The sequence below is a fragment of the Semicossyphus pulcher genome, unplaced genomic scaffold, assembly GCF_022749685.1.
Source record: "Semicossyphus pulcher isolate SPU_LCO1_2020_fin unplaced genomic scaffold, fSemPul1.0.p SCAF_8, whole genome shotgun sequence".
In the NCBI taxonomy this organism is placed as follows: domain Eukaryota; kingdom Metazoa; phylum Chordata; class Actinopteri; order Labriformes; family Labridae; genus Semicossyphus; species Semicossyphus pulcher.
Genome location: NW_027211759.1, coordinates 25,301,317 through 25,327,948, shown reverse-complemented (window position 1 = coordinate 25,327,948; position 26,632 = coordinate 25,301,317). Strand labels below are relative to the sequence as shown.

The 26,632-nt window shown below is 40.7% G+C and overlaps 2 protein-coding genes across 2 annotated transcripts in view; one reads left to right on the top strand and one right to left on the bottom strand.

The window, feature by feature from the left end:
* Positions 1 to 26,632, top strand: mbtps1 (membrane-bound transcription factor peptidase, site 1). The gene is made up of 23 exons (XM_069685848.1): positions 1 to 134; positions 4,482 to 5,079; positions 6,748 to 7,008; positions 8,532 to 8,738; positions 8,982 to 9,092; positions 9,228 to 9,337; positions 9,590 to 9,706; positions 10,918 to 10,985; positions 11,639 to 11,741; positions 12,628 to 12,779; positions 13,951 to 14,112; positions 15,561 to 15,705; positions 15,910 to 16,098; positions 17,048 to 17,220; positions 17,321 to 17,436; positions 17,583 to 17,739; positions 22,294 to 22,418; positions 22,539 to 22,616; positions 22,747 to 22,887; positions 22,988 to 23,119; positions 23,496 to 23,622; positions 25,211 to 25,341; positions 25,590 to 26,632. Exons 2-23 carry the CDS (start codon positions 4,875 to 4,877, stop codon positions 25,796 to 25,798), a joined length of 3,219 nt encoding a protein of 1,072 aa, XP_069541949.1. The 5' UTR covers positions 1 to 134; positions 4,482 to 4,874; the 3' UTR covers positions 25,799 to 26,632.
* Positions 16,016 to 26,632, bottom strand: part of necab2 (N-terminal EF-hand calcium binding protein 2) — a 159,399-nt gene continuing 148,782 nt past the window's right edge. The window contains exon 11 of the mRNA XM_069685850.1: positions 16,016 to 16,084. Coding sequence (XP_069541951.1) covers positions 16,036 to 16,084 — 49 coding nt within the window. The 3' untranslated portion in view covers positions 16,016 to 16,035. The remainder of the gene's footprint in view (positions 16,085 to 26,632) is intronic.

Genomic DNA, 26,632 nt, shown 5'->3' with positions numbered 1-26,632 from the left:
GTGAGTTTGCCACTAGCTTTTGTTCGGTGGACATTAAACTAGCAAACGTGAACGAGTGGCTATCAGCTCACGAATACACGGACATTAAACAATACAAGCATAAAACTGTGACGTGCGGCACGTTGTTTAGCTAGGTGAGTATAAACAACACTCAAACCATTAGCAGACACTGTGAAATACTACTAAGCTAGCTAGCTAACGCTGTACATGTGATAGACTGTTTGGTCTGAAAAATCTATTAGCATGTCTCCTTGTTTACAAAATCAATTTCAGATAGGAAAGTGAAGTGTCCGTGCTATCAAGACGTGCTCTAATGGTTTACAAATAACGTTATTTACTGTCTATATAATAATTGTCTTCTTCAGAAAAACTAACGTTAGCTTCAGCTTCCAGCATGTGTCTGCTGATGCTTGCATTGTTTATGCTGATAAAGTCGTTACTTCTGTGTAGCTTCATCGCTTTGTTTTGTTATTTGACATATTACCTAGCTAACGGTAACCTTTCTGGGTTTTAGATTCAGACTTTTGAATAAATGTCGTGTTGCGCTTTTAAACAGTGAAATAATAGAATCTCTCGCCCACCGTGGCGGAAAATGTGATGAGCATTAAGTATGTAACGAAAATCCTGGTTAGCTAACACTTAACTGTGTATGCACCCTCTAATGTAAACTATAGTTATTTAAACGTGTGTGTAATTGTAGTGTGTTTGGTTTGCTCAGGGAGTTTACCATGAACACTAACCAGAACCAAAGAAGTCTGTTTCAAAATTGAAACATCTGCAATTGTGTGTTGCAGCCCAAGGAACCTTTATGTTGCTATTCAGAGTGTATAGTCTGTACTGTTACTTTACAGATCCTGAGATGTTTTTATCTATAAAACAGGTTCTGATTACCTCCTCTGTCTATTTCTCTAATATTTTATTCTCACTTTTGTCTCATTGTTTTGATGTAATCAGTTATGATTACATCTAATTTGTGCTAAAAGGAAATTTCTAAGGAACCCATTGTCTCATGTGTAAGGAACCACTGACTCCACCTCACTGCCTTTAGATTGCTATCATTGCGTTGGATCTCTCTACTGTCCTCTGATTGTGGTGGGGTCCTTTCCTAGGTACTAATCCTTATTTGCCTGAAGGTTGGATGCCATTTTTTGTGGTGTGGTGTTATGTTGACACAGGTAGTCCCAGCCTTTCTTTAACCGCCCTGCCCTAACCAGTGGGGCTATTTTTACAACCCTTGGTTAAAACCAGTAGTCGTTAGCCATATTGCAGTCTTACTCAGGCAGTGATTCTCCCCCAAGCCACAACTAGTAATTGAGCCCCCATCTGTCTAACCAGACCAGCCGGGGGCTTTTACTTATCACCATCTACATTTGTGGCACTTCGATATCTGCTGAGCAACGGTAGTCAGGGGACCACAAACATACAATGAAAACTATGCATAAGGATGTTCTGTAATTTCTGATCAGTATTATCCTACTTATGTCCTTTAATTACATGCTAGTATTTACGTTTGCTACTGTTACTGCAGGAGACAACGGCTCAACAGGATGACAAGACAACTTTATTTATACTCAAGTGATTGGATAGTTGAAAGCAGGTTTAGATATCTTCATCACTAGTGTACCTTAGACTGAACACAATCTGGACTTTAAAAACTACTGTGTTATTTAGATCTATTTGTTATTCACACTTTTCATAGCAGTCAAATGAACCAGTATGCCTGCTGTCAGGTATCACAGACATTTGTTTTAGTAGTTGATGTGGTGTTTAACTTGTTTTCTTGCTTTGGAAGGAGTGTTTGATTTGTAATGACAGCCTGACAATAGAGCCATGCCTGCATGGATGAAATAGACACATGAAAGTTACACACACAAACACACAAACAAGTGCACATGGGTTCCTGTATAGCTGTGTACTCTGCTGCTCTGGAACATGTTGCACAATGCAGCAATAAAGCTCAGCAGTCAGAACCACAGTGAATTTGGTGTGGCTCATAGATGAAATCAGCTCCCAAAATGATTATGATTGGATGCTTTTCATAATTTAACAAATCATGGTGCTCTATAGGACCTGAGAGGCTTTACCCTTAGTGTCCTTCGGGTGTAAGTGAGAGGCAGTTACAAGCTCTTAAGTAGGGGAGTTTGTCTTATGTAACCTGGGCCGGACCCTCAGACAGCATAGAGCTGGTTCTCATGAGCTCTAGTGTTGAGCTTGGCTAATGTATTAGTGTGTGTGTGTGGGTGTGTGTGTGTGTGTGTGTTTGTGTGAGCCTTTGTGTCTTGGAGGTAGCTATTTAATTACTGGGTTGTCCATGCTTTGGGCCAGAGGGAAATTGTCCTGTACCTGCCCAGAATTTCCCTTTTTGAAACTTCCCAAGAGGATACAAGACTGTGTGTGTGCATGTGCTCGTGTGTGAAGGAGACTCGTGTATCTCGCAGTTTCAGGTCAGTTGAAGCAGCCAAGCTCATTCTTGCTTACTCTGTTTCAGGTTTATTGCCAAGTTATTTTACATATAGAATTTGTCTTTGTGTTTTGGTTTATGACAATAAAAATGAAAAAAAAAGGTCACAAATCTTGTAAACAGCAGTACTACATTTGTCTATAAACTTAAATGAAATAGAATATGTGACAAAAATAACATGACAGATATTAGTTTAAATGTCCATGTTAAGCCCACCAAATCTAGTCTTCAGACATTTTAATGAATACCTCCCCAGTTATGGTGAGATAACTGTAATTAAGACAAAAAACGAATCCCTTCTGTGAAGGGTCAATAATTCATTGGTACTTTTCATTGATACCACCTCATGGTGGTAGTCTGACATGGCTTTAATGGGTACTTGCACCCTTTACACTCATGGTGTTTCAAATTAGCCCTTCATGATTAGTTTAGGCTATACATTTTTAAAGTTATAAAAATACAAACTTGTTCATTTTGTTTTAAAGCTACAACCTAATTTGGGCAAAATGTCTGCTGCAGTCAGCTGGTTGGAAGTGGAGATGTTTTGAAAAAGAATTCAAAAGACTGACTGACTGACTGACTGAAAGAGATACAGTTAGCTGATTCAAAACTTGTTATGTTTTATGTTAAAAATAAGTCCATTTCAGCATTTTAATTTAACTATATGTATCAATGTTCACCTGCCCCTTCACTCTATGCTCCTACAGCTTCCAGTCTACTCCATAGATTATTGTCAGAGATGACAATAAAAGTGTGGGATGTGAGTCTGTCCTGTGGCGAGTGTTTTTGGTCTTCATCGGCCGCAGCATTCCGCAGGAAGTTTTTCAGAGTTTGTGTCTGGTGTTGGAGTAGTTGGAATGCAGCCGATCACCTGCTTAGTGACACAAATGATATGCTGCAGGTGATGTTCAGCTTCCACTTTAGGCACTGGGTGGTGATGGTCACCAGGAAGTGAGTCACACAAGGTGTTGCTGCCTAATTGTTGTTTGTGGCTCCTCCTCACTAGACATGAGTGCAAGGATGGTTGTGTTGACCACAGACTTCTGGAGATTATTGTACTGTGAATATGATTTGTCACGTGCTGTTTTTACATCCCCAAAAAGTTCTTTTTCAGTGCAGAAGAAAGATGTTTGAAGCTCATAGATAATCAGTTCTGTGCTGAGTTTCTTTATTGTGTCTCCAATTGATTGTTGTTGGCTGTTTCTGTATAACTCTCTATGCCATGTCCTCCCTGTATGTAAGTTAAAGTTTTATCTCAGTATAGCCTACATGCTCTGTCTAGTACCAGGGCTGTTCCCCGACAGCAGCAAAAAAAAGTGGCTTAGAAACAACTGAGGAGATTATGATTAATAAGGGTTAACCCTGGATGATGTATCATGGCTGACAGTAGCGTAACTTCTTCCATGTACTGGCAGGTATGCACACAGGATAACCATGCAGTAAAGTAGAGCCATATATAAGTATAGGCTAATATCAGAATAAGGATCAGCTTTATTGGCCAGGTATGTACACATACAAGGAATTTGAGCTTTAACTTAAGTTAAATATTGATATATTATCCTGTGGGCTTCATCTGTAAATGAGCTTTTAAGTGAGACTTTAGCTTTTTAAAGAAAGAAAGAACCACAAGCCCTCTCAATTATTATCAGTGGCTGCTGTTCTGCCGTTAGCATCGTCACTTTGAAATATCTTTGATTTATTTTAGATCTTGACTTTCTGACTGTGAATTCTACGTATATAATAATAATAAAGAATATTATTATTATTATTATTATTTACTGACTCAGACTTTATCTGAGACATACAGTATCTTAATAAGTCTGTAGATTTATTGCCAAAAATGTTTCTATGTAAACAAAAAAAATTGGTCATCATATTTTCAGGAATACATCAGTATTGAGGCCAGTACTTATAGTGAGGCTGTAATCTAAATCTTGTGTTTAGACTAGATAGATAGGTTTCTTTCATGGATGTAATGGTGAGTTTGAAAATGTTGGTTATTTTTCTCTTTTCCCTCCAGGTGAAACCAGGAAGGAAGCAGTTCATCTCTATATTGAAACAAGCATCTTCTTCCGTCACTGCTCCCACCCTCCTTCCATCAATCCGCTGCTCTCACTGGCTGCTTATCCAGTTTTCAACATGGCAACTAGTATGTTCCTACTCTGGCAGTGCCACTGATCTCCACCCTGGACTTTCACCATGGAGAGAAAACGCCGAAAGAAATTAATTTAGCTGCTCAGGCCGTTTGCAGTATGGACTCATTTTTAGAGCTGTGGACCTGAAATGCTCTGTCCCAACCACTGACCCTGAACCAGGTTTTAGCTGCTCATTCTCTATCTGAAACAGCACATCTGCTGTTGGAGTTTCAAAGGGCCTGGTCAAACTGACAGTTTGTGCTACTTCACGCCTCATAATGCTCCTGCTTCCTGTGTGGGCTTCCATGTTATTGGGGCTGCTGGTGGGCTTCCTGCCTTTGGTGGGGATGGAGCCAACGGGAGGAACCAAATCTGGCTCTGACCACGCCCCCAACCCAGAGTCTCACCCTTCACCTTCTGGCTCCAACTGCTCCTCCCAGTTAACCCTAAAACTGGAGTTCTCCTCCAAGGTGGTAGAGCATGGTAAGAAAAAAATGTTCAAACAGGTCTATATGTTTTTAATTCTTTTAAAAGATCTGGCAACCCTGTATTTAAAAATACCCTCTCATCCTTAAGGTAATGTAGTCCTGTAGTCCTTTAAAGGTTGTGTGTCTATGTATGTACATAGCTACCTCTGTGCTAAAGCCTGACTGATGTATCGGCCCACATTTGTATGTCACGATCAACGTATATATATTCTGTGATGTAAGCCAATATAAAAATGAATTATACATCATATTGCAGGGTGAAATAATCCAGTACTATTCCTTGATTATAGTGTAATTTAAATAGCTTTTCCTGTAGCGTCTGTGTGTATTTTACTGTTAGAACATCATTTACATTCCATGATAGATGACATTAGGCTTTTTATGTTATCATACATCGAGGAAAAATAAAAAAGGAGTCAGGAAACGTAACAGCCCCCTCACTAATGGCTGAAATAAGTAACCAAGTCTATAAAAAACCATCATGTTCTTATCAGAGACATTAGAAACTAAAGAGCACTTTGGACCATAAAACAGCAAACTTAAACTCAACCTAAGAAAGGACCAGGAGTAAGTATCCCACTGAGCAGACAGTGATGTGGAGTCAAGCAGTGTCTTCATTATGAGGTTCTGACTAGTGAAATAGTTTGCTGTAAAGTTAAAAACAATTACGCAATTCTTTTCCCTTTCTAATTATACTGAAATACAACTGTCACTCTGAACCATCATGCCACCTATGCTTGTTAAAGGAAGGAGCTAGCCAGCTAATGTTTATCATCAGGTCACTAATGTTACTGCAGCTCAGCAGTTTGAGTCTGCTGAGTTTTGACTTTGACTTTACCTCGTTGATGAAATGCAGTGCTGGAAAGCATATACAAAGCTCCATAGTTACCATACTGTCACTCATGCTTATACTCCAATTCTGTCAGTTGTGCGTAGCTCTCTCAATTTCCATTTAGTAATGAGCTTTATTGACATCAAAAGAAAGTGCTTCTATCGCCTAAACAAACACATATTACCAATAACAATAGTAATAAACACATTATTAAAAAAATAATAATTGTAATTGATAAATAATAATGTACAAACACATGTGCCATGAGGTATTATTTTTAAATTCTGCACAAATGAATGAGTTCATTTGGGGAAATGTCCACATCTGTATGAGCCGTAAGACGGTGTCAGCTCGATTAAGTCCTAAGATGTTGTGCTGAGAATGTTGCACAACTTGTTTAAGATCTGTCTCCATAATATTCTGACAGATGATATAAATACTGCAATAGGAATGAAAACCTGACTAGTCTTTCCTGTTTGGAGAGCAAATCAACAGAGCTCTTTTGTTGTTTGCTCATCAATCATCTGTCTCAGGAAATAAAAAAAAAGGAATCAGAACCTGAAAAGTTTGTGTAAAACATCTGATATGGAATAGTAAGTGTTAACTTCCCACAGTTCAATAGTTTATTGATTTGACTTGTATGATATTTCACATTTTCTGGGTAATCTTCCCTTGTAAATGGTTCAGGCAATCTTCAGCAGTATCGATGTGAGATAACAACAAGCTGGAACTGTGATACATTTTTTCTCACTGGAGCACATACAGTTTATACGCACAACTCCTGTCCTGACTGCTGTTTAAAGTTCTCCTCTCCCTTCTCCGTCCCTGCAGAGTACATTGTGGGATTTACAGGTTATTTCTCGGCCAAAGCTCGCAGCCTGTACATCAGCAGCGCCTTGCGGAACAACGACGGAGCACTGGAGTGGCATATTGTTCCCAGAGAAAACCCAGCCTCAGACTTCCCCAGTGACTTTGAGTTGGTGCACATCAGTCAACCTTCACCCAGCAGCCTGAAGACCTTAGAGGACCATCCTTACATCAAGAGGGTGACGCGGCAACGCAAAGTGTTCCGCGTGCTCAAATACATTCCCTGTAAGTCAAGACAAGACGGGTTACTGTGTAGAACAAAAAGGATCACGGTGTCTCAGGCTGGCACATCAAGCCAAGAAATATAAAACTGCAAAGATACAGAGAGCTGTTTGTCTGCTACAGTCTCATTGTTTGTTGAATCTGAGGATGCATTTCTCCCTACACTGTGTCTGAGGAGTGAAAAGGGATTGTATATCTTAATGTGAAATGCAGGCCAGCTTACGGGTGTTGATGCTGGACAGGGTGTGTGTGGTGTTGGGGGGAAGGAAGAACAGAGAATGTCTGTGTTTGTTCACCCCGGGAGGGAGTCGGTGAGTCAGTCAGTGTGGTGGGGCTTGCCTGCCCGTGTGGGGGTGAAGGGGGATGTGCCTGGCACTGGATGAAAGACTTCAGTGTGCCCCCAGCCTGCGTACACATGCAGTATCAGTATGGAGGCCATGTGTAGCACATAATACCTTTTTATGTCCCACGTTTCTTTAACAGGAACAAGGAAGATTCTCTGAGTCGGCGTCTTTAACTTTAAAATCCCTGTCAAACTTGTAAACAACTAAAATTAAAATTGCATTTCTTAAGTTAATAAAAGTATCCACTTCATGGTTATGGTTAAGAGACAATACCACTGGTTTGCCTTATTGCACAGCCCTATATTTAAAAGAGCTGAAATATATGCACTCAGGAGAAGCTAATGGAAATACTGGTCTTGGCCATGTTTAGCTCACTAAGTGACCAAATGGTTTGTTGATTAACTAAAGTGTGTGAATGTATTCTGGATGCATGAGAGAGCGTGAGTGCACGTTAGGAATGATTTGCAGTACGTGCCCTGAATTCAGTTGAAGCAAGCTGAAGCAATCAGTGGTTGGAAGGTGTCTGTCTTTAATCAACCTCCTGGGAATGTAGATCGCTCTTGATTAGCATTGGACCTGGTTGTGGAGTGAGATACCTGAGGAAGATAAGTCCGAGTTCACTGGTTCTGTGTCGCATGGGTCAATTTCTGTGCCCATGAAGTGGCAGCGTAAAGAGGGAAGTAATTAGTAGAAGAGAAAGGAAAGAAGACCTCACCCCCGCATTTCACTCCTCCTTTGAATAAATTCTTATAAAAAGGCCCACATAGCTCTGCTGCTGTTTGCTAATGACCTTTTGATCATTTGTTCTTTCCTAGCGATTCAAATTGTAATGAGATTGGCTCAAATGAGGCTGTTGGATCAGCCTAACATCACAGCTGGATGGAATAATGAAGATGAAAGAAGGGAGAAATGACTCAGAACATGATGAGCATGATTAGGTTAACAGAGAGATTGGGTTGTCTGTGAAACGGGCGGAAGTGGCAGCAAGCAGGAACAATATGTAATCATTAGCTGCAGCATTTTTATGAAGAATGAATTTAGCAACCTTGTAAGTGAAAGTATTTCTGTGTAGAATCTCAAATCAAGAGCGCCACACGATTATATTAAAACCTTTAGTCAGATGAAAGCAGACTTTTAATTCAACTTTTACTGATAACATTTGCTTGTGGTTGGTCTCCATAGCACCTGAACCTGCTGCACCCTGCAACTCCACCCGAGGAACACAAAAATGGCAGTCATCCCGCCCTTTCCGACGAACCAGCCTGTCACTGGGCTCGGGGTTCTGGCATGCCACCGGTCGCCACTCCAGCCGGCGTCTGCTGCGAGCCATCCCCCGCCACGTTGCCCAGATCCTGCAGGCTGACGTACTCTGGCAGATGGGACACACTGGTTAGAACTCGACCTTTGACTTCTCTGATAGAGGGCCAGGGTAGTGGGAAACATCTGCCACAAACTGTTAACATGATCAGACAAAATGTATAGATTGCTTTATGAAAAAGATTAAACTAAGAGAGAATTTCTTTTTGAGTTTTTGTTTTATAAATAGAATGCGCTTATGGCACGTGTTGCTTGTGTTAATTGTGCGACGCCCTTTGCTAACGTGAACAAATGGAATCTCTTGTGTGTGTTCAGGTTCTGGTGTTAAGGTGGCCGTGTTTGATACAGGCCTCAGTGAGAAGCACCCACATTTTAAGAACGTAAAGGAAAGGACCAACTGGACCAATGAGAAAACATTAGATGATGGTGAGGAGGAAGAACATAGTTTTTTTCATTGCTCATCATTAGCCATAGTTAACAACATCATCACAATCTAAGGTATTTAGAGTGTAAGAGATAAAGATGATGAGATGATGATTAATCTTTTGTCCTGCTTTTCAGGTCTGGGCCACGGGACTTTTGTAGCAGGAGTGATAGCAAGTATGAGAGAGTGCCAGGGCTTTGCCCCCGACTCAGAGCTGCACATTTTCAGAGTGTTCACCAACAACCAGGTACACAGATGACCGAATAATACATATTTGTAGTAGTGAAAAAGAAAAATATGAGTTTTTTGTTTGTCAAGGCTGTCATTTATTTAATTTGTTGATAAATGCTCCAGTGCAGGGTATTGAACAGCTATCACTTCTGAACCAACAACAAAATAAGGAACACTGATTTAATTTCTAGTCTTTAAACCCATCTGCGCATTCAATTCTGCTTTAAAATCTGTGACTATTTCTATTTTGTCTCTCCTCACATCCTAGGTCTCATACACGTCGTGGTTCCTGGACGCTTTCAACTATGCCATCCTGAAGAAGATTGATGTTCTCAACCTCAGCATCGGAGGGCCTGACTTCATGGACCATCCCTTTGTTGATAAGGTAGAAGGCACAGTTTCTAATCCGGAAACAGGAGCAGGTATCACTGCGAGAGAAAGACTCGGTCACACTGTATCATTTTGCTAACTTTAATTAATTAGACTTTACCAGATTGATGAGAACTAATATCATATTGTCATGTTAGCCTAGTATCTGGTAGGGCTGCCTCCTTTGGCAAGTAGTTGTGATTTCAGTCAGTTAGTTGGGTAGTTGTCACACCTTTATGTTAATAATCCAACTAATAAAATATATATATAGTTGGTGATCTGTATATATCTGTATACATTATATATATTTTACAAGCCGAGTGTTAAAGACAATTCTAATAGAAAAAGCAGTAATGATTCTAAATCTCTCGTAACATCCAGAGAAAATACTGAACAACCCATGGAAAACTCCTTTCTGTTGTAGTACATACTATTACTTTTCTTCACTTACACAGAGAATAGACTTAAGTTACCCACATGGTCATCTTCTTTAAAGAGGAAGGCTTGAAGAACAGATGCACAGACAACATACTGTACAAGTTTAAGCTCCTGGATGTATATTTTTTGTGACGAACCAACCAATGACGACTTTATCAAATAGGGCTCTCCTCACCAACTAACGTTTTAGTCAGCTATTTGTGGGAAGCATTATTGTCTCGGCTTAAAAATAGTCCCCAAAACACCCTTGCTCTCTGTAAGTTACACCCCTTTCCACAAGCTGTTAATGAGCTGGAACATAAGCAGGTTAACTGTCAGGGGAAAACAGGTCAAACCAGGTGATTAAACACATGCATTGCAACGTGTGAACTATGTTCTGTAATATATTACTGCCTACTGATGAGCACAAAAACAAAAATGTAACAATTGTACATTTAATATCTCAGGCAGCATTTTACTAGTTGAAAGCCACAGGCATTTGGCTATTTACAGGGCCTTGAGAGAATCACGTACTGTACAAAAGGAGAGTGGATTGGAATAATAATAAGATTCAAGTGTAGAGTATAAAAGAAGCAGCCAGAGTGATGACAACAAGACCAATGCCTCTGGAAGTCTTTTTGGTAAAGGTCTAAAACTTGCCGCAGTCAGTTCTCCAGTACTTTGTTCTCAATGTGACCTTGTTACTCATTTTCTTTATTCTTAGTAAAGCCTAATAATCAAATGTAAGCTACTGGGAATGGTTCCTTTTCCCACCAAACAACTCACTTCATTGACTTGTTTCATTGACAGGTGTGGGAGCTCACCGCTAACAGGGTGATCATGGTCTCTGCTATTGGCAACGATGGACCTCTATATGGGTATGTTTATCACACTAGGTACAGGAATTTACAACAACATTTGAGCACACCCCAAAATATTGATGATGAAATCCTCATAGCATTGAATTACATTTCTTCAAAAAAGGCGTCTGTGTAGTAACATATGGATGTCATCAACCACAGTACAACATAAAGACTGAAGTCCTAGCTTTGCTTCAGAAAGTACAGTTTCGATATTTTGATCAATTTTAACAGAAATATAGAAAAACTATATCATATCTTATATTCTGATTATATCAAATTGCCGTATGTAAATGCACAATTTTTGGATCTGTTTATTTTACGTTCATAATAACAGTTATGTTGGAATCAGAATGAATTCAATGGTGTCCATATAACCACAGCTCTTTTTTAAACTGTGCACGAACGTTACTTCCATTTCCCTACTTTAATTAATCAATTTAATTTAATGGTAATTAATTTTAATTACCCAAATGACCCCGCAGCCAACTGGGTTTTCTGAGCCTGCTGATCATCTGCTGACTCTTCCCTCACTATAAAAGAGCAGTAACAGAACATAACAGGAAAGACAGATAGGTGTTGTTGGGCTCTCATGTTGGACTGCTAGAAAGGAGCCGTGAACTGTTCCTTTAAATATTGCAAATAGAGTAAGGTAAGTTCCTCTTTCTCAGCACTCTGAACAACCCAGCAGACCAGATGGATGTGATTGGGGTCGGAGGGATCGACTTTGAGGACAACATCGCTAGGTTTTCCTCCAGAGGCATGACCACCTGGGTGAGTTCCTCCAGAGACATACACACTTTGTCCCACACACACACACACACACACACACACACACACATACACACACACACACACACACACCGTATCCTTAATCAGTTTTAGGCAGACATCTGCCCCAGAGACCTACCCTCTGCCTCAGGAGCTAGTCAACCATAATGTAAGCTCCTGATCCCTCATCCACATCCAATCAACCTTTCTCACACACACACAACCACACACACTTTATATAAAACACACACTGCTTTTTTTATCAGTCATAACCCAAAGCAGACATCTGATTAAGGCTTCACTCTCTTATCCAGTCAGTCTCTCTGCCCCCTCAGCCACTGTCAGCCAGCCATGAAGAGAGCAAAGAATCAGGCAGCCCTCACTCACTCGGGTCTCAAACCTGAATACATCACACATATTTCCAAGTGCTTTCATTTCTCCTTCATTCTACATTTTTTCCCCGCCCTCTATTCCAGTCATTTTTATTTTCTTCTCTGTGCCTTGCTTTTTGTCTGTAGTGTACATCCACCTGCCAATCACGGTCACATACAGTATACCATTATAACCCAATGTGAGGTGTTCATATATTTAACAGTAGCGGAGTTGTATAGTGGCTTCAAATTGACTCTCTGACTGTGTGAGTCTTTATGGTGTCGCTGAAAAAACATGAATATTTTGCATAATATCGTTTTGTTTTTGTCCAAAAAACAACTAATGTGTGTAATGCTACATATTTCATTTGAAAACAATGACACAATACACTTTAAGGGATGAACTACAGTAAATGTTAGGTGGAGACTTCCTTCTGTGCTGTTTAACTCAGTTTGTCAGTCTCTGTCTTAATCTCACCTATCATGTTTACCTGTATTTCTCTGCTATTGTTGTGCAGGAGCTTCCAGGAGGCTATGGCAGGGTGAAGCCCGACATCGTTACCTACGGTTCTGGCGTTCGGGGATCAGGAATGAAAGAGGGATGTCGCTCTCTGTCTGGCACCAGTGTGGCCTCTCCTGTGGTGGCTGGAGCTGTAACTCTCCTGGCCAGGTCAGTATCATGAAGTGGAATATTTCATTTCATTAGGTGATAAGTGATGAGTATTTTTATACTTAATAGAAAAGCAAGGATCCTAAACAGGTGAAAATGTCTCTCACTCTAACGTCAAGGAATTACGACATCTCCAAAATACTAATATATACACCTGGGTTACAGGCTATGAAGATAATATAACTTTTTCAATGAAGAAATGACCCCAACCCTTATAAGGCATGTTAGTGACATGGCTCTTGGGATCGCAGTGTTTCTTTCTTTATTTAACATATTTCTTTATTCATATGTTTACAACTCATTTTGGAAAGATTGGCACATAATTTAACAGATTTTATCTGCACAAAACCTGATAGGGGCATTACAAATCAGGGAATGATATGTCGAGAGTGGTAAGACCCAATCAGCCAGCAGATGTAGGTGTAGTTTAGGGGCTCTGAACACCTGAGAAGTGTAGACGCTAGGTGTAAATGTAGTGTATGTGGATGTTGCCTGATATTTGCAGTTAAGAGAGTGGTCTAGCTGATAGTTAAGATAAAATCAGGCTTTCAATTGATATGTTTGAACTCGTATTCAGTCAAATGGCAATCAAATCACAAAGAGTCACTGCTCAAATGGAGTCAAACTACCGCCCTGAGAAGCTTCAGATGAAGTCCAGAGCTCATGGAGGCTCTTCGGTGGCGGCTGCAGTGACTTCACTCCATGTAAGAGAGTCCAAGTGAGGGTGCTGTTACAGCAGGCTTGTAGAGGAAGTTGACATCAGAGGATTTATGTGGGTTTTTCAAGACTTGATGGGGTTTAATTGTCTCTTGTGCTGTAATCCTACATGAGCAGGCAGGGAAATGTGTCCCAGAGGAAGGAGGTGTGTTGCAGATTAATGTCTGGTATTATTCTCAGTCTGTCGATATCCCGTCTCATACGCTGAAAGCCCTCTTGTTACATAGCTGTAACTGAGGCCATTTTATGAGCTCATGTTTCCCGGTTAAACATCATACCACCCTTGTTGACATCAGGCACCTCTCCCTTCTCCCAGGAGTATGACAAACACACACACAGAAGCCCATCCCTTTTCTGTCCTTCAACACTGTTCTCAATTAAAGCCCTTGTGGAATCTGACACCAGCAGACACACAGAAACAAACTAACCCAGCCTGTCCTCCTCTATCTTCCAGCACTGTCCTGAACAGGGAGTTGGTGAACCCAGCCTCCATGAAGCAGGCTCTGATCGCCTCGGCCCGCAGGCTGCCAGGGGTCAATATGTTTGAGCAGGGCCACGGGAAGCTGGACCTGATCAGAGCCTACCAGATCCTCAACAGTTACAGACCCCAGGCCAGGTACAGTCCATGTCTAGGAATGAGCTCCTAAGTGAACACTGAGGCAAAGTCTGTTTCGGAGCGATACTGATTTAACTGATCCATAAATATTGTGCTGCACATGTGGGCGTATAGACGACAGTTGCATAACTCTAAAGGAGACCAAGCCTGTGCTGTAGCCTTCTCTCTTGGGGGAGGAATAGGAATGGCTCTAACTGGCAGAACTGCAGTTACCATTTAGAGGAGGCTGTACTGAAAATGGCTCCTTCATTGTGGACAGCTGAATCAGAAAGGATTTTCAGAGTCACAGTAAAAAACGGTACATTCCGGAAAAATGAATTGTTCTGCAGGAGTGGTTTGAGTAGTTCAATAGGCTTCTGTTCGATTGTGATGAATAGAACTATATATGTCCTACATGTAGTTTGCAAGATGCCAAAAATGATCTTAAAGCACTGACAAAAACACCTATTGTATTAAACTGTAAATATCAGGATAAGGACATACAGGCATGTTGTATGATTGAGATACTCCGGGACAGTAATATTGTATTCAGTGTTTCCTACAATTATTTTAGTTACTCTCTTCTTGTCTAACTTGTAACAGCTGGTAGTCAAATAAAAGCCGGCTCTCTATAAATAGCCGGGGGCCCCAAACACAGGCCGGGGGGTTAAGTCATTTATTAATGTATTTTTTTAATTATTTATGAGGGATGAATTTTATCATTCTTTTTATTTACAAATCTGAGCCACTAATAAAAAAAAAAAATTGTTACTTTTAACAAATCAACACTTGGTTGTTGTGGATTACTCATCTAAAATGTTAAGCTGCTTACCTACTGGTCAAAAAACCTGCTAACACCCGGCTTTTTGCTTAATGGGAAAGGCTACAATCGGCATTTAGACCTGGGTCAAATGACTCTTACCTTTGCCGAAATTTCAACATCATGATGCAGATTAGTAAAAAGTGAATATGCAAGCTTTGTCAAGTCTGTCATCAAGAGGAGAAGAAAACTACTTTTTAAAATGCTTGTTTAAATTTCCTCCCCGGGGATCAAGAAAGGATTATCTTATCTTGTTGAATGGACGTCGGATCGATGTGATGCATTCAAGGAAGTCAGGAGATCTAAATGTTTAATAGCTTTCGTAACACAGCGTCAGGGAATTTATCTGAAGTTGAATTTAAGATCTAGCTTAGAGCTTTAACATTGATCTGAAAAGAATCAGGGACTGGAAAAAACAGCGCAAACAGAGCAGATCATAGAAAAATGAGCCTTCGTACTAAAATATGTACAGAGGGAATTAGAAATAACGCCTGTCTCTAACATAAGCCTCCTTCATATAAAAGCCTGGAACGCTCTGCAGCTGAGGTAAATAAAGGCCCCGCCCACTATTTGAGAATTTAGGTTCAGGAAAGCGTATGCCAGGCAATAACAGACTTATACAACATCTTTTCCCATCCTCTCCTGCCAGTCTCTCTCCTAGCTACATCGACCTGACAGAGTGTCCATACATGTGGCCTTACTGCTCTCAGCCAATCTACTATGGAGGAATGCCCACCATTGTCAATGTGACCATTCTCAACGGCATGGGAGTCACTGGCAGGATTGTTGACAAGGTAATCACACATGACTAACTACTTCCAATTAAACCTTTGTTTTCCTGTTTTGTGACGCTTAATACTTCCCTACAAAGAAAGCAATGAATTTTATTTCCTGAAGTAGTTTAAGAGGACAAGTGAAGGACAAGTTTTATCCTACACTGACCTGGTTTTGCATTGCGATGACCTCAGTCCTTCTAAAGGTTGCTCTCTCCTGTTCAGCCCATCTGGCAGCCCTACCTCCCCCAGAACGGGGACCACATCGACGTGGCCGTCTCTTACTCACCTGTGCTGTGGCCGTGGGCCGGCTACCTGGCTGTGTCCATCTCCGTGGCCAAGAAGGCAGCGTCATGGGAAGGGATTGCTCAAGGTCATGTGATGGTCACGGTGGCATCGCCTGCAGAGAATGATGTGAGTGACTGCATCAACACCTGAGCTCTTTCTTCTAAGCAGCTGTAGCTTTTTCTTGAGCTGTGGTTTCCCCCCCAACGTTTCCCCAAGATGCCATCAGATTAGCTCATGTAATCCTTCATCAACACGCGTTATGCTCCAAAGTGCGTTCTTTTACATTGATTATTAAGTGGATGCTAAGTGGAACTATGTAGATGGATATTTACAATGCTTTTTCAATACAATTGAATTATCAATGTTTGTTGGTCGTCCCAGTTTGCAGTTGTACTACTACCACTTTAAATGACATATACCGAAGCCTTTAACCATCTATGTTTTACATTTAGCTACCTGTTTGAAATGAAACAGGTAGCTTATTTCTTATATTGGGCTTATTTTTTTAACAGTTTATAAGTAGGTATATGTAATTTATAATTTATATATAATTCAAAGGTATAATCTCGAAGATTTTCATTTATATAAATGTCTGTTAAGTCACAATCTATCGCTGAATGAGGTAACACAATGGTGATTGAGCCTATGGCCCACTGATGAAAGCCTTTTGCAGCACATAGTATTATTATGGAGTCGTTGTCTGTGGCGACATAATCTACTATGGCTGAACAAACAAAGAAAAGATTGATGACTACAGACACAACTTCAAAAAAACTTCAAAGCTCCAAAGAAAAAGAAACAAGTTTGACGCTCAGATGAAGGCAAACAGTCTAAAAAGGAAAGCGACTGTCAGCGAGGAAAATCAATTACCAAATGTCAAAGGTGCCGCCAGAGAGAACGCAACTGAAATCTTCAAGATTAGACCTTTAACTTCTTTTTTTTTTTTTTAAAGGAGCTATTTAAAAATCTTTACAGGTACTTCTGGACAGAAACAAAATTCTAGAGTGTCTAGCATGTGTAATAACACACTTCAAGTATGACTGATTCAACTTCTGGACTTCTTCCCCCCCTGCAGTCTGAGGTGGGCGGCGAGCTAACCTCCACAGTCAAACTGCCCATCAAGGTGAAGATTGTGCCGACTCCTCCGCGCAGTAAGAGGGTTCTGTGGGACCAGTACCACAACCTGCGCTACCCACCTGGCTACTTTCCTAGAGACAACCTTCGCATGAAAAATGACCCACTGGACTGGTGCGTGTCTGTAGATGTTTATCTGATGCCTGTAGCTTTATTCACTACAGCCTTTTTTATTTGTATCTTTTTCATCTTAAATGTGATATAATGTTTCCAGGAATGGAGACCACATCCACACTAACTTCAGGGACATGTACCAGCACCTGAGGAGTATGGGATACTTTGTTGAAGTGCTTGGAGCACCCATCACCTGCTTTGATGCCAGCCAGTATGGTAAGAACACAGAGATTATAAACACACCTTTTCATTTAAGAGGACTACTTCAGTTTCAGAGAGTTAATAAAGGTTTCAGCTCAGAATGCTGTTTGCTTATGATTTGGCATAAGGTGACAAACTAATGGATTGTGTTTTCTCTGTAGGCACATTGCTGATGGTGGACAGTGAGGAGGAGTATTTCCCCGAAGAGATCACCAAACTGAGGAGAGACATCGACAATGGCCTGTCGCTCATCGTCTTTAGTGACTGGTACAACACGTCGGTCATGAGGAAGGTCAAGTTCTATGATGAAAACACAAGGTATTCACCTTTCTTTGACCTTTTACTACAACTGATTATGAATATCACAGCGGTAACAGCAACTCATCTTCACATGATTCATTAAAATTGCACGTCTTAGCTCTAACAATGAAGAATAGGCTCCTAACAGTTTTTATTATATTACATGAGAGAAGTCTGTATTTGTGTTTTTCCCTTCTATCTGGTTAGAAGTGGGCGATGGACTCACTAGTTAATTGGTGAGGGCATATCCTTCTGTAAAACAATAACAGATAATTCATAGCTCTACTAAATGTTGAAGTTATTGGCTTGTTCACTCGTGTTCCTAGTGCTGTAACTCAAATCTGATTAAACCAAACCCACACAGTCAGCAGATTAGCGCCTGATGTGATTAGCTGACTTCAAAATAAGTGTCAAGTTGTTAATATGTCATGTTGTTGTTCATGTTGTTTACCTTTGATTTAACACCAAAGCACCAGTTAAAACCCCTACAAACGTGTGCTGGACATCCAGTCCTCTGCCTGCTCTGCTTATTTTGCTGTGTTTCAGGACATCGACCTCTGCGCAGTTTGGCAAACAAAAAAAAAAGTAGCAACCAAGTTTAAATGGCTGTTTTGTCTTGCATCACATAGACACCAGTTGTGAGCCGGTTGTCATGCTTGCTCTCATGCAGTTTGATGTAGACATATGCTCCTACTTGCTATATGTGCTTTTGGTGCAGAATCTGCAGGCTGACTCAAAGAGTAGCCATCCCTTTAGTCTTTCCCCGGTGCATACATGCTGAGAAAGACCATTTTCAGTTTCCTTTTAAATCAAAGCCAACTTAGAGCATGACAAATAATCTTTAAGTAACAAAGCGGCCAATAACTATTTGCTCTTCTGGGATCACACCCCTGCCAATAACAGCAGTTTGGCCTTTGATTAGGGGTTGTTACGCTAGCAGTGACTCATGTGGCTTCAACCCTGTAGCCTGAATTAGAGATAAACGAACTAGCTACAGGGGTCTCTCTACAACCCTAGATTTGTTTCATGTTCTTACTTGTAGTCTTCAGTCCCCAACTGACACTGATTCAAGTGTTATCACTTCAGGCAATTTATCAGATCTCACACTGATTCCTCTAAAGCCACAAAAGACTTTTAAAGGCTTTCACTCTATTTTACAGAAGGTAAATGTTTTTTAATGTTTAAAATCTCTTTGTTTCCCTTCTTTAAGACTCAAAAGCTTAGCTAATGTACCAATGGATATGACGGATTCTGATTCAAAGGTTGTTAACTCACCCTTGTCCACTTCAAACTACTGAGAAGAGCAGACGAAACAAAATGTAAAGAATGTAAAGAAAACAAAGTTGTTGTAGCAATGGAAGAAAAATAATGTGTTCTTTTAGGACCCCGTCAGTCATGGTACTGATTTCTCAGACAACAAGCTGATTAAAAAAAGATTTTTACAGCCTTTAAATAGATTCTATAAGTAGGAAATGTGACGTACACTTAGCAGAAATACACACTGACTCATACAGTTATAGTTGTTTGTTATGTTGCTTTACAACATTAAAGATAATTTTTTAGAACATTAATTGTGTTTTTATAGATGAGTCAAATAAACTTCAACTGTTGGTGCACGAAAGTACAGTGTATTTGTCCCAAACCACTCAGTTTGGTATGTGACTCCCTCGGACGGTACACCTTTTGTCTCAAAATAGCCTATTGAAGTCTAGAATTTCTGCTCCACAAGCGTGAGTAGTAGAGTGTGAGTTTTACCCCGAAATTTTTGGCAGTGCATTAGTCATAAGCTGCATCATGCTAGTCAGTTTTGCTCGGTTAGGCAAGCTCAATGGGCAGCAATTAGTGTCCAACTGTGATCATACATTGTGTAAGTGAAGTCGGGTTTGTCTGTTTAAACACCTCAAACAAGTCATTTACGACGGCATCACCCGGGTGATCACAGACCGAGACAAAAGCAGTGAGTCCTAGTCCTCTCAGTTTTCAGGCTGCCTGTCACTGCAGATTCAGACGGTGACATAGCAATAGCTCATGCTATAGACACTACTGTTAATCGCTGCAGTTATATGACCATACATGGATGTAGAAAATACAGGCTTGACGCTTATGTCAAAGCACTTAAGTCACATAGAATGTAGCTTCACCTGAGCATTTCAGCTTTCTGTTGTTGTTGTTCTGTATAAACCAATCCAAGCTGAAGTTATGAGATTATCAATAGGTCAGATCTAATGAGCTTCTGTTGAATTTGTAATATTTATGATTAAAGATATAATCTCAAAGATTCAGCGCCCAGTTAGTGACACGTTTTGCATCACTCAGCAGTGGTTGGTCTGCCAGAGAGGGTAGGCGGAGCTAAGTGGCTGCATTTCCGGTCTCTGCAAGTGTTGCGAGTAAACAGTAATCTACTATGGCTGAACAAACAAAGAAAAGATGGATGACTACAGATACAACTTCAAACATAAGTGAAAATCCAAAGAAAAAGAAACAAATTTGACGCTCAGATGAAGCAAACAGTCTAAAAAGGAAAGCGACCGTCAGTGAGGAAAATCAAGAGTTACAACCATAACAAAGGGAGCCAACTGTAGACATGTGGTTATCTGGGACGTATGCGCCCACAATTGCCTTTTATCGCCATAGGTGTCACCAAATAGAACGAAACGGAGAACTTCAAGATTATCACTTAGCTGTTTATGAAACAGACTGAAATTAATACTGATGCCTCTATTTGAGCTACAAAAGCAAACACGACAAAACTGATTATATTTTTATACTTTTAAAATCGAGCAGAAATTAAAAATGTAATTTTAATCCTTTTAGATCACATCCCCGGTAATATTGTGCATCTATTTGACAGTATAGGCCAAAAATAATACAGAAAATCCATTTGTTCGTATTCTTATATCAAAATCCTATCATTTTTTCTTTCTGTAAAACAAAATATCACGTGTGCTTATGTAAGCTAGTACCAACCAGTAATATCATGACATCAATCTGCAACATTTAGCCGCAGTGCACCAAGAACGCTCGGTCAGTTAGCTAGCTACTGCGCTGTGGAGAACGTCTGTCTACGCCCACTTCTCAATGATCAAATCAAATCCCTCTCATGATATGTCCCGCCTGCACGTCCTGTTTCACTCGGAAATACGTCACGATACGGAAGCTAGATACTCTCGGAATGCCGTTTCAGCTCGACTTTAATGCTTGTAACCAATGCAGGGCAGTATGTGTCAGATGAGGCGATTAACTTTGGGCTGCCAACTCTTTTTTAAATTTTCCACAGCAAATAATTACAGCGAGTGAAACATTTAAATGTTAAAATGAAGCAGGAAGAGATTTTTTGTTAAAAAACGCCTCTTGTACACGCACAGGACAAAATCAGCAAAGAGATAAGAGGTACCACTTTGTCCACAGGGGGCGCCAAAATCAACACAAAACGAAAGTTCCTCATACAAGCTTTAAATTTGCTTTATTTATGTAATGTTTATTTATATAGGGACAAGTATGAAGCAAGTATACCGACGCCACACACTACAGCATTTATAGCTTTGGCTAATTTGCAATGCCCGTCCCTAGATGGGCCTTTAAAAGCTATGTTTGTACCATTTTTCCCCTGCTGTACCGAAAATGTACAGAAGCGTAACTGTAACCGGAGGCACATACTGAACTGTACATTTACTGTAACATTACACCACTAATTAATAGTGCACCAGTGCTGTAAAGTCCTCCCTGTGAATCCTCTTGTTTGGAAGCCCTTTTAAATTATCTCTGTACTCGTCCTCCATTATGAGACAGTTCAAAGATTAAACAGCAATTACCTTTTAAACCTTTGCTTTTATCAGGAGCTTAATCACGTTTTAATGATAGCAAGATAATGTGTATTGTGCAGTTAACAGCCCACTGTATCACAGTTTCGGTCCAGCTCCTTCCCTGCAGTGTTAAACTCTATCTATGCCTCCTCACTCTTTAATAGATGTTATTTAACACAATTTTTTCACATTCAGAGCTCCGCTAGCAGAGATAAAAATCACTTATGACTCTGCTCTGCTCCATTTTTATCCCTCCCAAGCTGTTGCACCAAATCCACAAGATTAAACGTCTTAAAAACAGTTAATTAAAGTCTTCATGGCATCGAAATATTATGTTGAGTAATTAAGTTCTAATTGGATCAAGATGGTTGATTGAAGATTTCTTCATTCACTGCTGCAGAGAACTTTATTAAGAACTATGCTGTTTCACCATATACTCGATGTGGTGATGCTGTTGCCAAGTTGTTCTTATTTTATTGCTCTGTTGTAATTAATGGGTTGCAATTTTTATCAAACCAGCTGAAAGTTTCGATCAAGTTTGGTTGAATTTCTTGTTTATCTTTGTGAAAATGACTTGGATTTCATTAGGCCCCTTTTTTCTTTATTAGTTCTCTGTTTGTGGCAAATGTCAAATTGAAAGTGAAGCTTAGTTCTGGTGTTGGTATAGTGGATGGTTCCGTGTTTTTTATTTATTATTATTATTGTAGGTTTATGTTTGTGTAGCCTGGTTAAATGTTTGTTGAGATTATTTTCTTGATGTATCCTGCAGGCAGTGGTGGATGCCAGACACAGGGGGCGCTAACGTACCAGCTCTAAACGACCTGATCTCAGTATGGGGGATGGCTTTTAGTGATGGGCTGTATGAGGGAGACTTCACTCTGGCTGATCATGACAGTAAGACACACAACACACGCACACGCACACAGTCATTAGTCATTTAAGTTCAGTCTTGTTTTACTCACTCAGGTTTGTAGAAAATAAACAGTGCTCTCTCTCTCTCTCTCTCTGTCTTAGTGTATTATGCCTCAGGCTGCAGCATCGCCCGTTTCCCAGAAGATGGAATAGTGATTGCCAAGAATCTTAAGGACCAAGGTACCAGCACCCCTCTCACAGTATTGAGCCCAGCTCAGTGAAGCACATTTATGGCCAAGAACGAACGTTAAAATCTTCGTGTCTTTAGTTCTGTTGTGTAATTAAAGAGTGCCTTTGGTTCCTTACGCAGGTCTGGAAGTGCTAAAGCAGGAGACAGCAGTGGTGGAGGGAGTGCCCATCCTTGGACTGTACCAAACACCATCAGATGGGGGAGGTCGCATCGCTCTGTATGGGGATTCTAACTGTATAGATGACAGCCACAGACAGAAAGGTAGCCTCTCTTAACACGTGCTGATGTGTGTTTGTCCTTTTCACTTGTTACATACAGCAAAGGGCACACCTGAGTGATATCTTTTTGTGTGCTCTCCTAGACTGTTTCTGGCTGCTAGATGCTCTTCTTCAGTACACGTCCTACAGTATGACCCCTCCCAGCCTCAGCCACTCCCACAGCAGGGTAGCTCCGCCCACAGGCACTGAGCGGCCACTGCCACAGAGACTGGAAGGTGAGGAAGCAAATTTCCCAATGTATTAACAAGTCTTGACACCCATTATTACGACTAATGTTACGATTGGTTCATTGGTGGTTATGGTAAGGAGCTACCTTTGGACCTGTGAGGCCTTTCTGTTTGGAGTTTGAGTGTCCGCCCTGTTCCTGTGTAAGCTTTTCAGTGAGTTCCTCTTATAGTCCTGGTTTATGTTCAGAGTTCCTGTGTCTGTGTGAAAGGTGCTTAAATGTCCCCTCCCTGTGATTTGCTGGTGACCTATTCTAGGTGTAACCCAGCCTTTAACATCCTCTGCTGGGATTGGCTGCAACCACTGTGACCCTATAAGGATAAGCGGTATAGCTAATAGATGGATATATTCTTTCCATTCTTTCAGGCAATCATCTATATCGCTACTCTAAGGTTCTGGAGGCTCACCTAGGAGACCCTAAGCCCCGCCCACTACCAGCGTGCCCACACCTGTCTTGGGCAAAGCCACAGCCAGTCAACGAGACAGCACCCAGGTAGGTTTGATGAAAAACCTTTTAGCTTAGCTTGCTATGAACAACACTTTATTATAATTACGTGTGTATTTGTGATGCTGAATAATAATATGGACTTCTGCTGTTGGACATCTGTCATTCAAACAGTGGAATGAGTTTCTGTATGTGCTATTTGGTTGGGAGCATTCTCGTCTAACTTCCAGGCGTTGTGTTTCCCAGCACGAAAGAGATTGCAGTGAGTTATTGTTTTGTGCACACTGCCATAGTTCCAATTTTAGTTACTTTCTTTCAGTCACAGCATGGTGTAGAGGGAGAGGCAGCTCTCCCAGTAGGTGGGCAACACATTTTATTGACACAGTGATTCTTCAGATCAGTCCTCTAGAACAACAGAGAATGTTGACATAGATGTTACACAACATTAATGATTTTTTTCTGGCATCGAATGATTGTTCTTTCAACCTGTCAACAGAGTGAATCAGTCTGAGCAAATAAAACGGATGAATCGAGACCTTTTTTAACTTATGAATGTAGGGCAACTCTAGGTGTATTTCAGTTCCTTTAAATACTGGTAGAGGTACAACTCATTAGGGCAGCAGATTCAGAATATATCCTTTAATCATATAAGACTATATACATATTTCGCAGAAACAAAAGATATTGCAATGGTAGTGTTGTGTTGTGCAGCCCTATCATGCATTTATTTTTAACCACATTTTAGCCTCTTGTCTTTCTGCCAGCCCATACTGCTGTGAAATCAGCAGCGACCATCCCTCCTGGACTGGGCCATATGGCAAAAATTATGATCACAATTATTTTTTTTCTAAAATGATCGATCTTGATGTTCATCCACATATATAATTCGATAAAGCTGACGCTTTGAGAGTAAACTGTAATGATGTAGGCCCGGCCCTAAACGCAGGTGTTTGATTCATTCAGAGTAAAGTTTATTTTCATGCACTTACGTTGCCTCTCACACATCTTCAAGGCTGCCTTTTCACGTTAAAAACACAGGGTTTCTCTGACACTCTTCAGTGGACACAGCATGTCTTGCAGGACTGCAACATCAGCTCTACTTGTTTTTAAAACCTCAGCTTGTTTTTAGGTCAGCAGTGCTTCAGTGTCCATCCTTAACAAGGTTTTTAACATGAGGTTGTCTCCTCTTTAATAATGGTAACTAAAACCAGTTAAAACACAAAAAAGCAGTGTCATGTTAAAAATCAGTGTCTGTCCATGTATGCGTACACAGGATGCCCGTTAGGCGGGTTGCTAGCCAAGCTGTAACTAATGACTGTTTTCTCATCTGTTGGGGGAAATGTGTGTTCACTTTCACTGTAACTTTTGTGCCCCTCTGATCCTCTAACTGTTTATTTTACAGAAGAGATTCACTTTTTTTACCTGCAGCTCAAGCAATGCTATGCAGCTGGAGTTGAGTGTTTACTCTGGCTAATCTTAACATAGATCTAAACAGAGGGAATCAAAAGTGAAAGCAAATCAAACTTGTGAAGCAAAACATCTTTTTTTTCACACTAAACAAACACATTATACATGAGAATCTGTCTCATCCTCTCTCCCTGTTTCTCTCTCTCTCTCTGTGTCTCTCCGCTCCCAGTAACCTGTGGAAGCACCAGAAGCTTCTTTCAGTGGATCTGGACAAAGTGGCTCTTCCCAACGTGAGGGCTTACCGCCCTCAGGTCAGACCTCTGTCTCCTGGGGAGAGTGGGGCCTGGGACATCCCTGGAGGTAACGCACGGTTCAAATGTTTTCACCTTGAGGAACAGTATTAGGGTTTTTGTGTTATTGTTAAAATTTTATACACAGCAGTGGACTACATTGTATTATAACCTTTAAATGTAACATACTAACATCTTTTGCAGTGAAAATTGTATAAATTTAAGACACTAAAGGATATTCACATCAGTTTTCATGCTAACAGTTCAGTAGACATTGAGATTCTTCTTACTCTTCTTATGTTATCTTTGCCCTCTCAGGGATAATGCCCGGCCGCTATAACCAAGAGGTGGGCCAGACCATCCCTGTGTTTGCCTTCCTGGGGGCGATGGTGGTCCTGTCCTTTTTCGTGGTCCAGCTGACAAAGACTAAGAGCAAACCCAAGCGCAGGAAACCTCGCATCAAGCGGCCCACATACCTCCAGCAGCAGCAGCAACAGCAGACGACGGGCAAAAACCCTACAGTTTGACTTGGACTGCAGCTCTGACCGGAGAGTTGGGTTTACCTCCGAAACTGAGATGTTGTTAAATGGACAACTTGTGTTGAGCAGCAACATGAGGAGGCAATGAATTCCTTCTTCAGAGTCTCATGAACTTTTGTGGCAGAAGTCTGACTGTTCTGAACTCAAGCCTGCCGGAAATAATCGTACTGCGGCTCCTGGAGGCCCAAACTGTTTTTGTGCCTCTCGTCTTTTCAAGGCTGTCAGTGGGTGTTTGTGTGTGTTTGTGGACTAATGAGCAGTATTAGAAAGTGTTACACATTTGTTGTAAAACACACAATACACACCTGGCCCTAAAATTGCCTGTTTCAGACAGACCTGTTGTCTACATTTCCCCCGTCTCTTCTTTGACCAAACTTCTCTTTATGAATGAAATGTGTCTGACTTTTATATTTATTGAATTTGTTAATACCCTAACACACACACACACTCGGAGTCCAAGGGATTTCATACGGACACACACAGACACATACATATGTAAAATACATTACTGTATGCACTTTAAGAATAAAGCAGTTGGCATACGCACAGACAGAAACACACTACACACACACATGCAGTCATTTGTAACATGAGGACCATTGGATGGATCAAGTTGTCTCCTCCTGTGTCAACATCCACTGTTTTTTTTAGTCCTGCCCGTGTCTGTTTCCAATGACTGTCTTTCATTGTTTTATATTTTATATGATGAATGAACTCTGGACAAACATTCTGTTGATATCCTCCTTCATGATCTCATGGTCAACAAAGTAGCATTGAGAGACTTGTTCAAATATATCTCATCAATTAAAAAGCATAATCAAA

Coding starts and splice junctions, on each gene's coding strand:
- mbtps1 (XM_069685848.1), top strand. CDS start 4,875: ATGCTCCTGCTTCCTGTGTGGGCTTCCATGTTATTGGGGCTGCTGGTG. Junction 17,221..17,320: donor AAAAATGACCCACTGGACTG/GTGCGTGTCTGT, acceptor TAATGTTTCCAG/GAATGGAGACCACATCCACA. Junction 22,617..22,746: donor CAAGAATCTTAAGGACCAAG/GTACCAGCACCC, acceptor TTCCTTACGCAG/GTCTGGAAGTGCTAAAGCAG.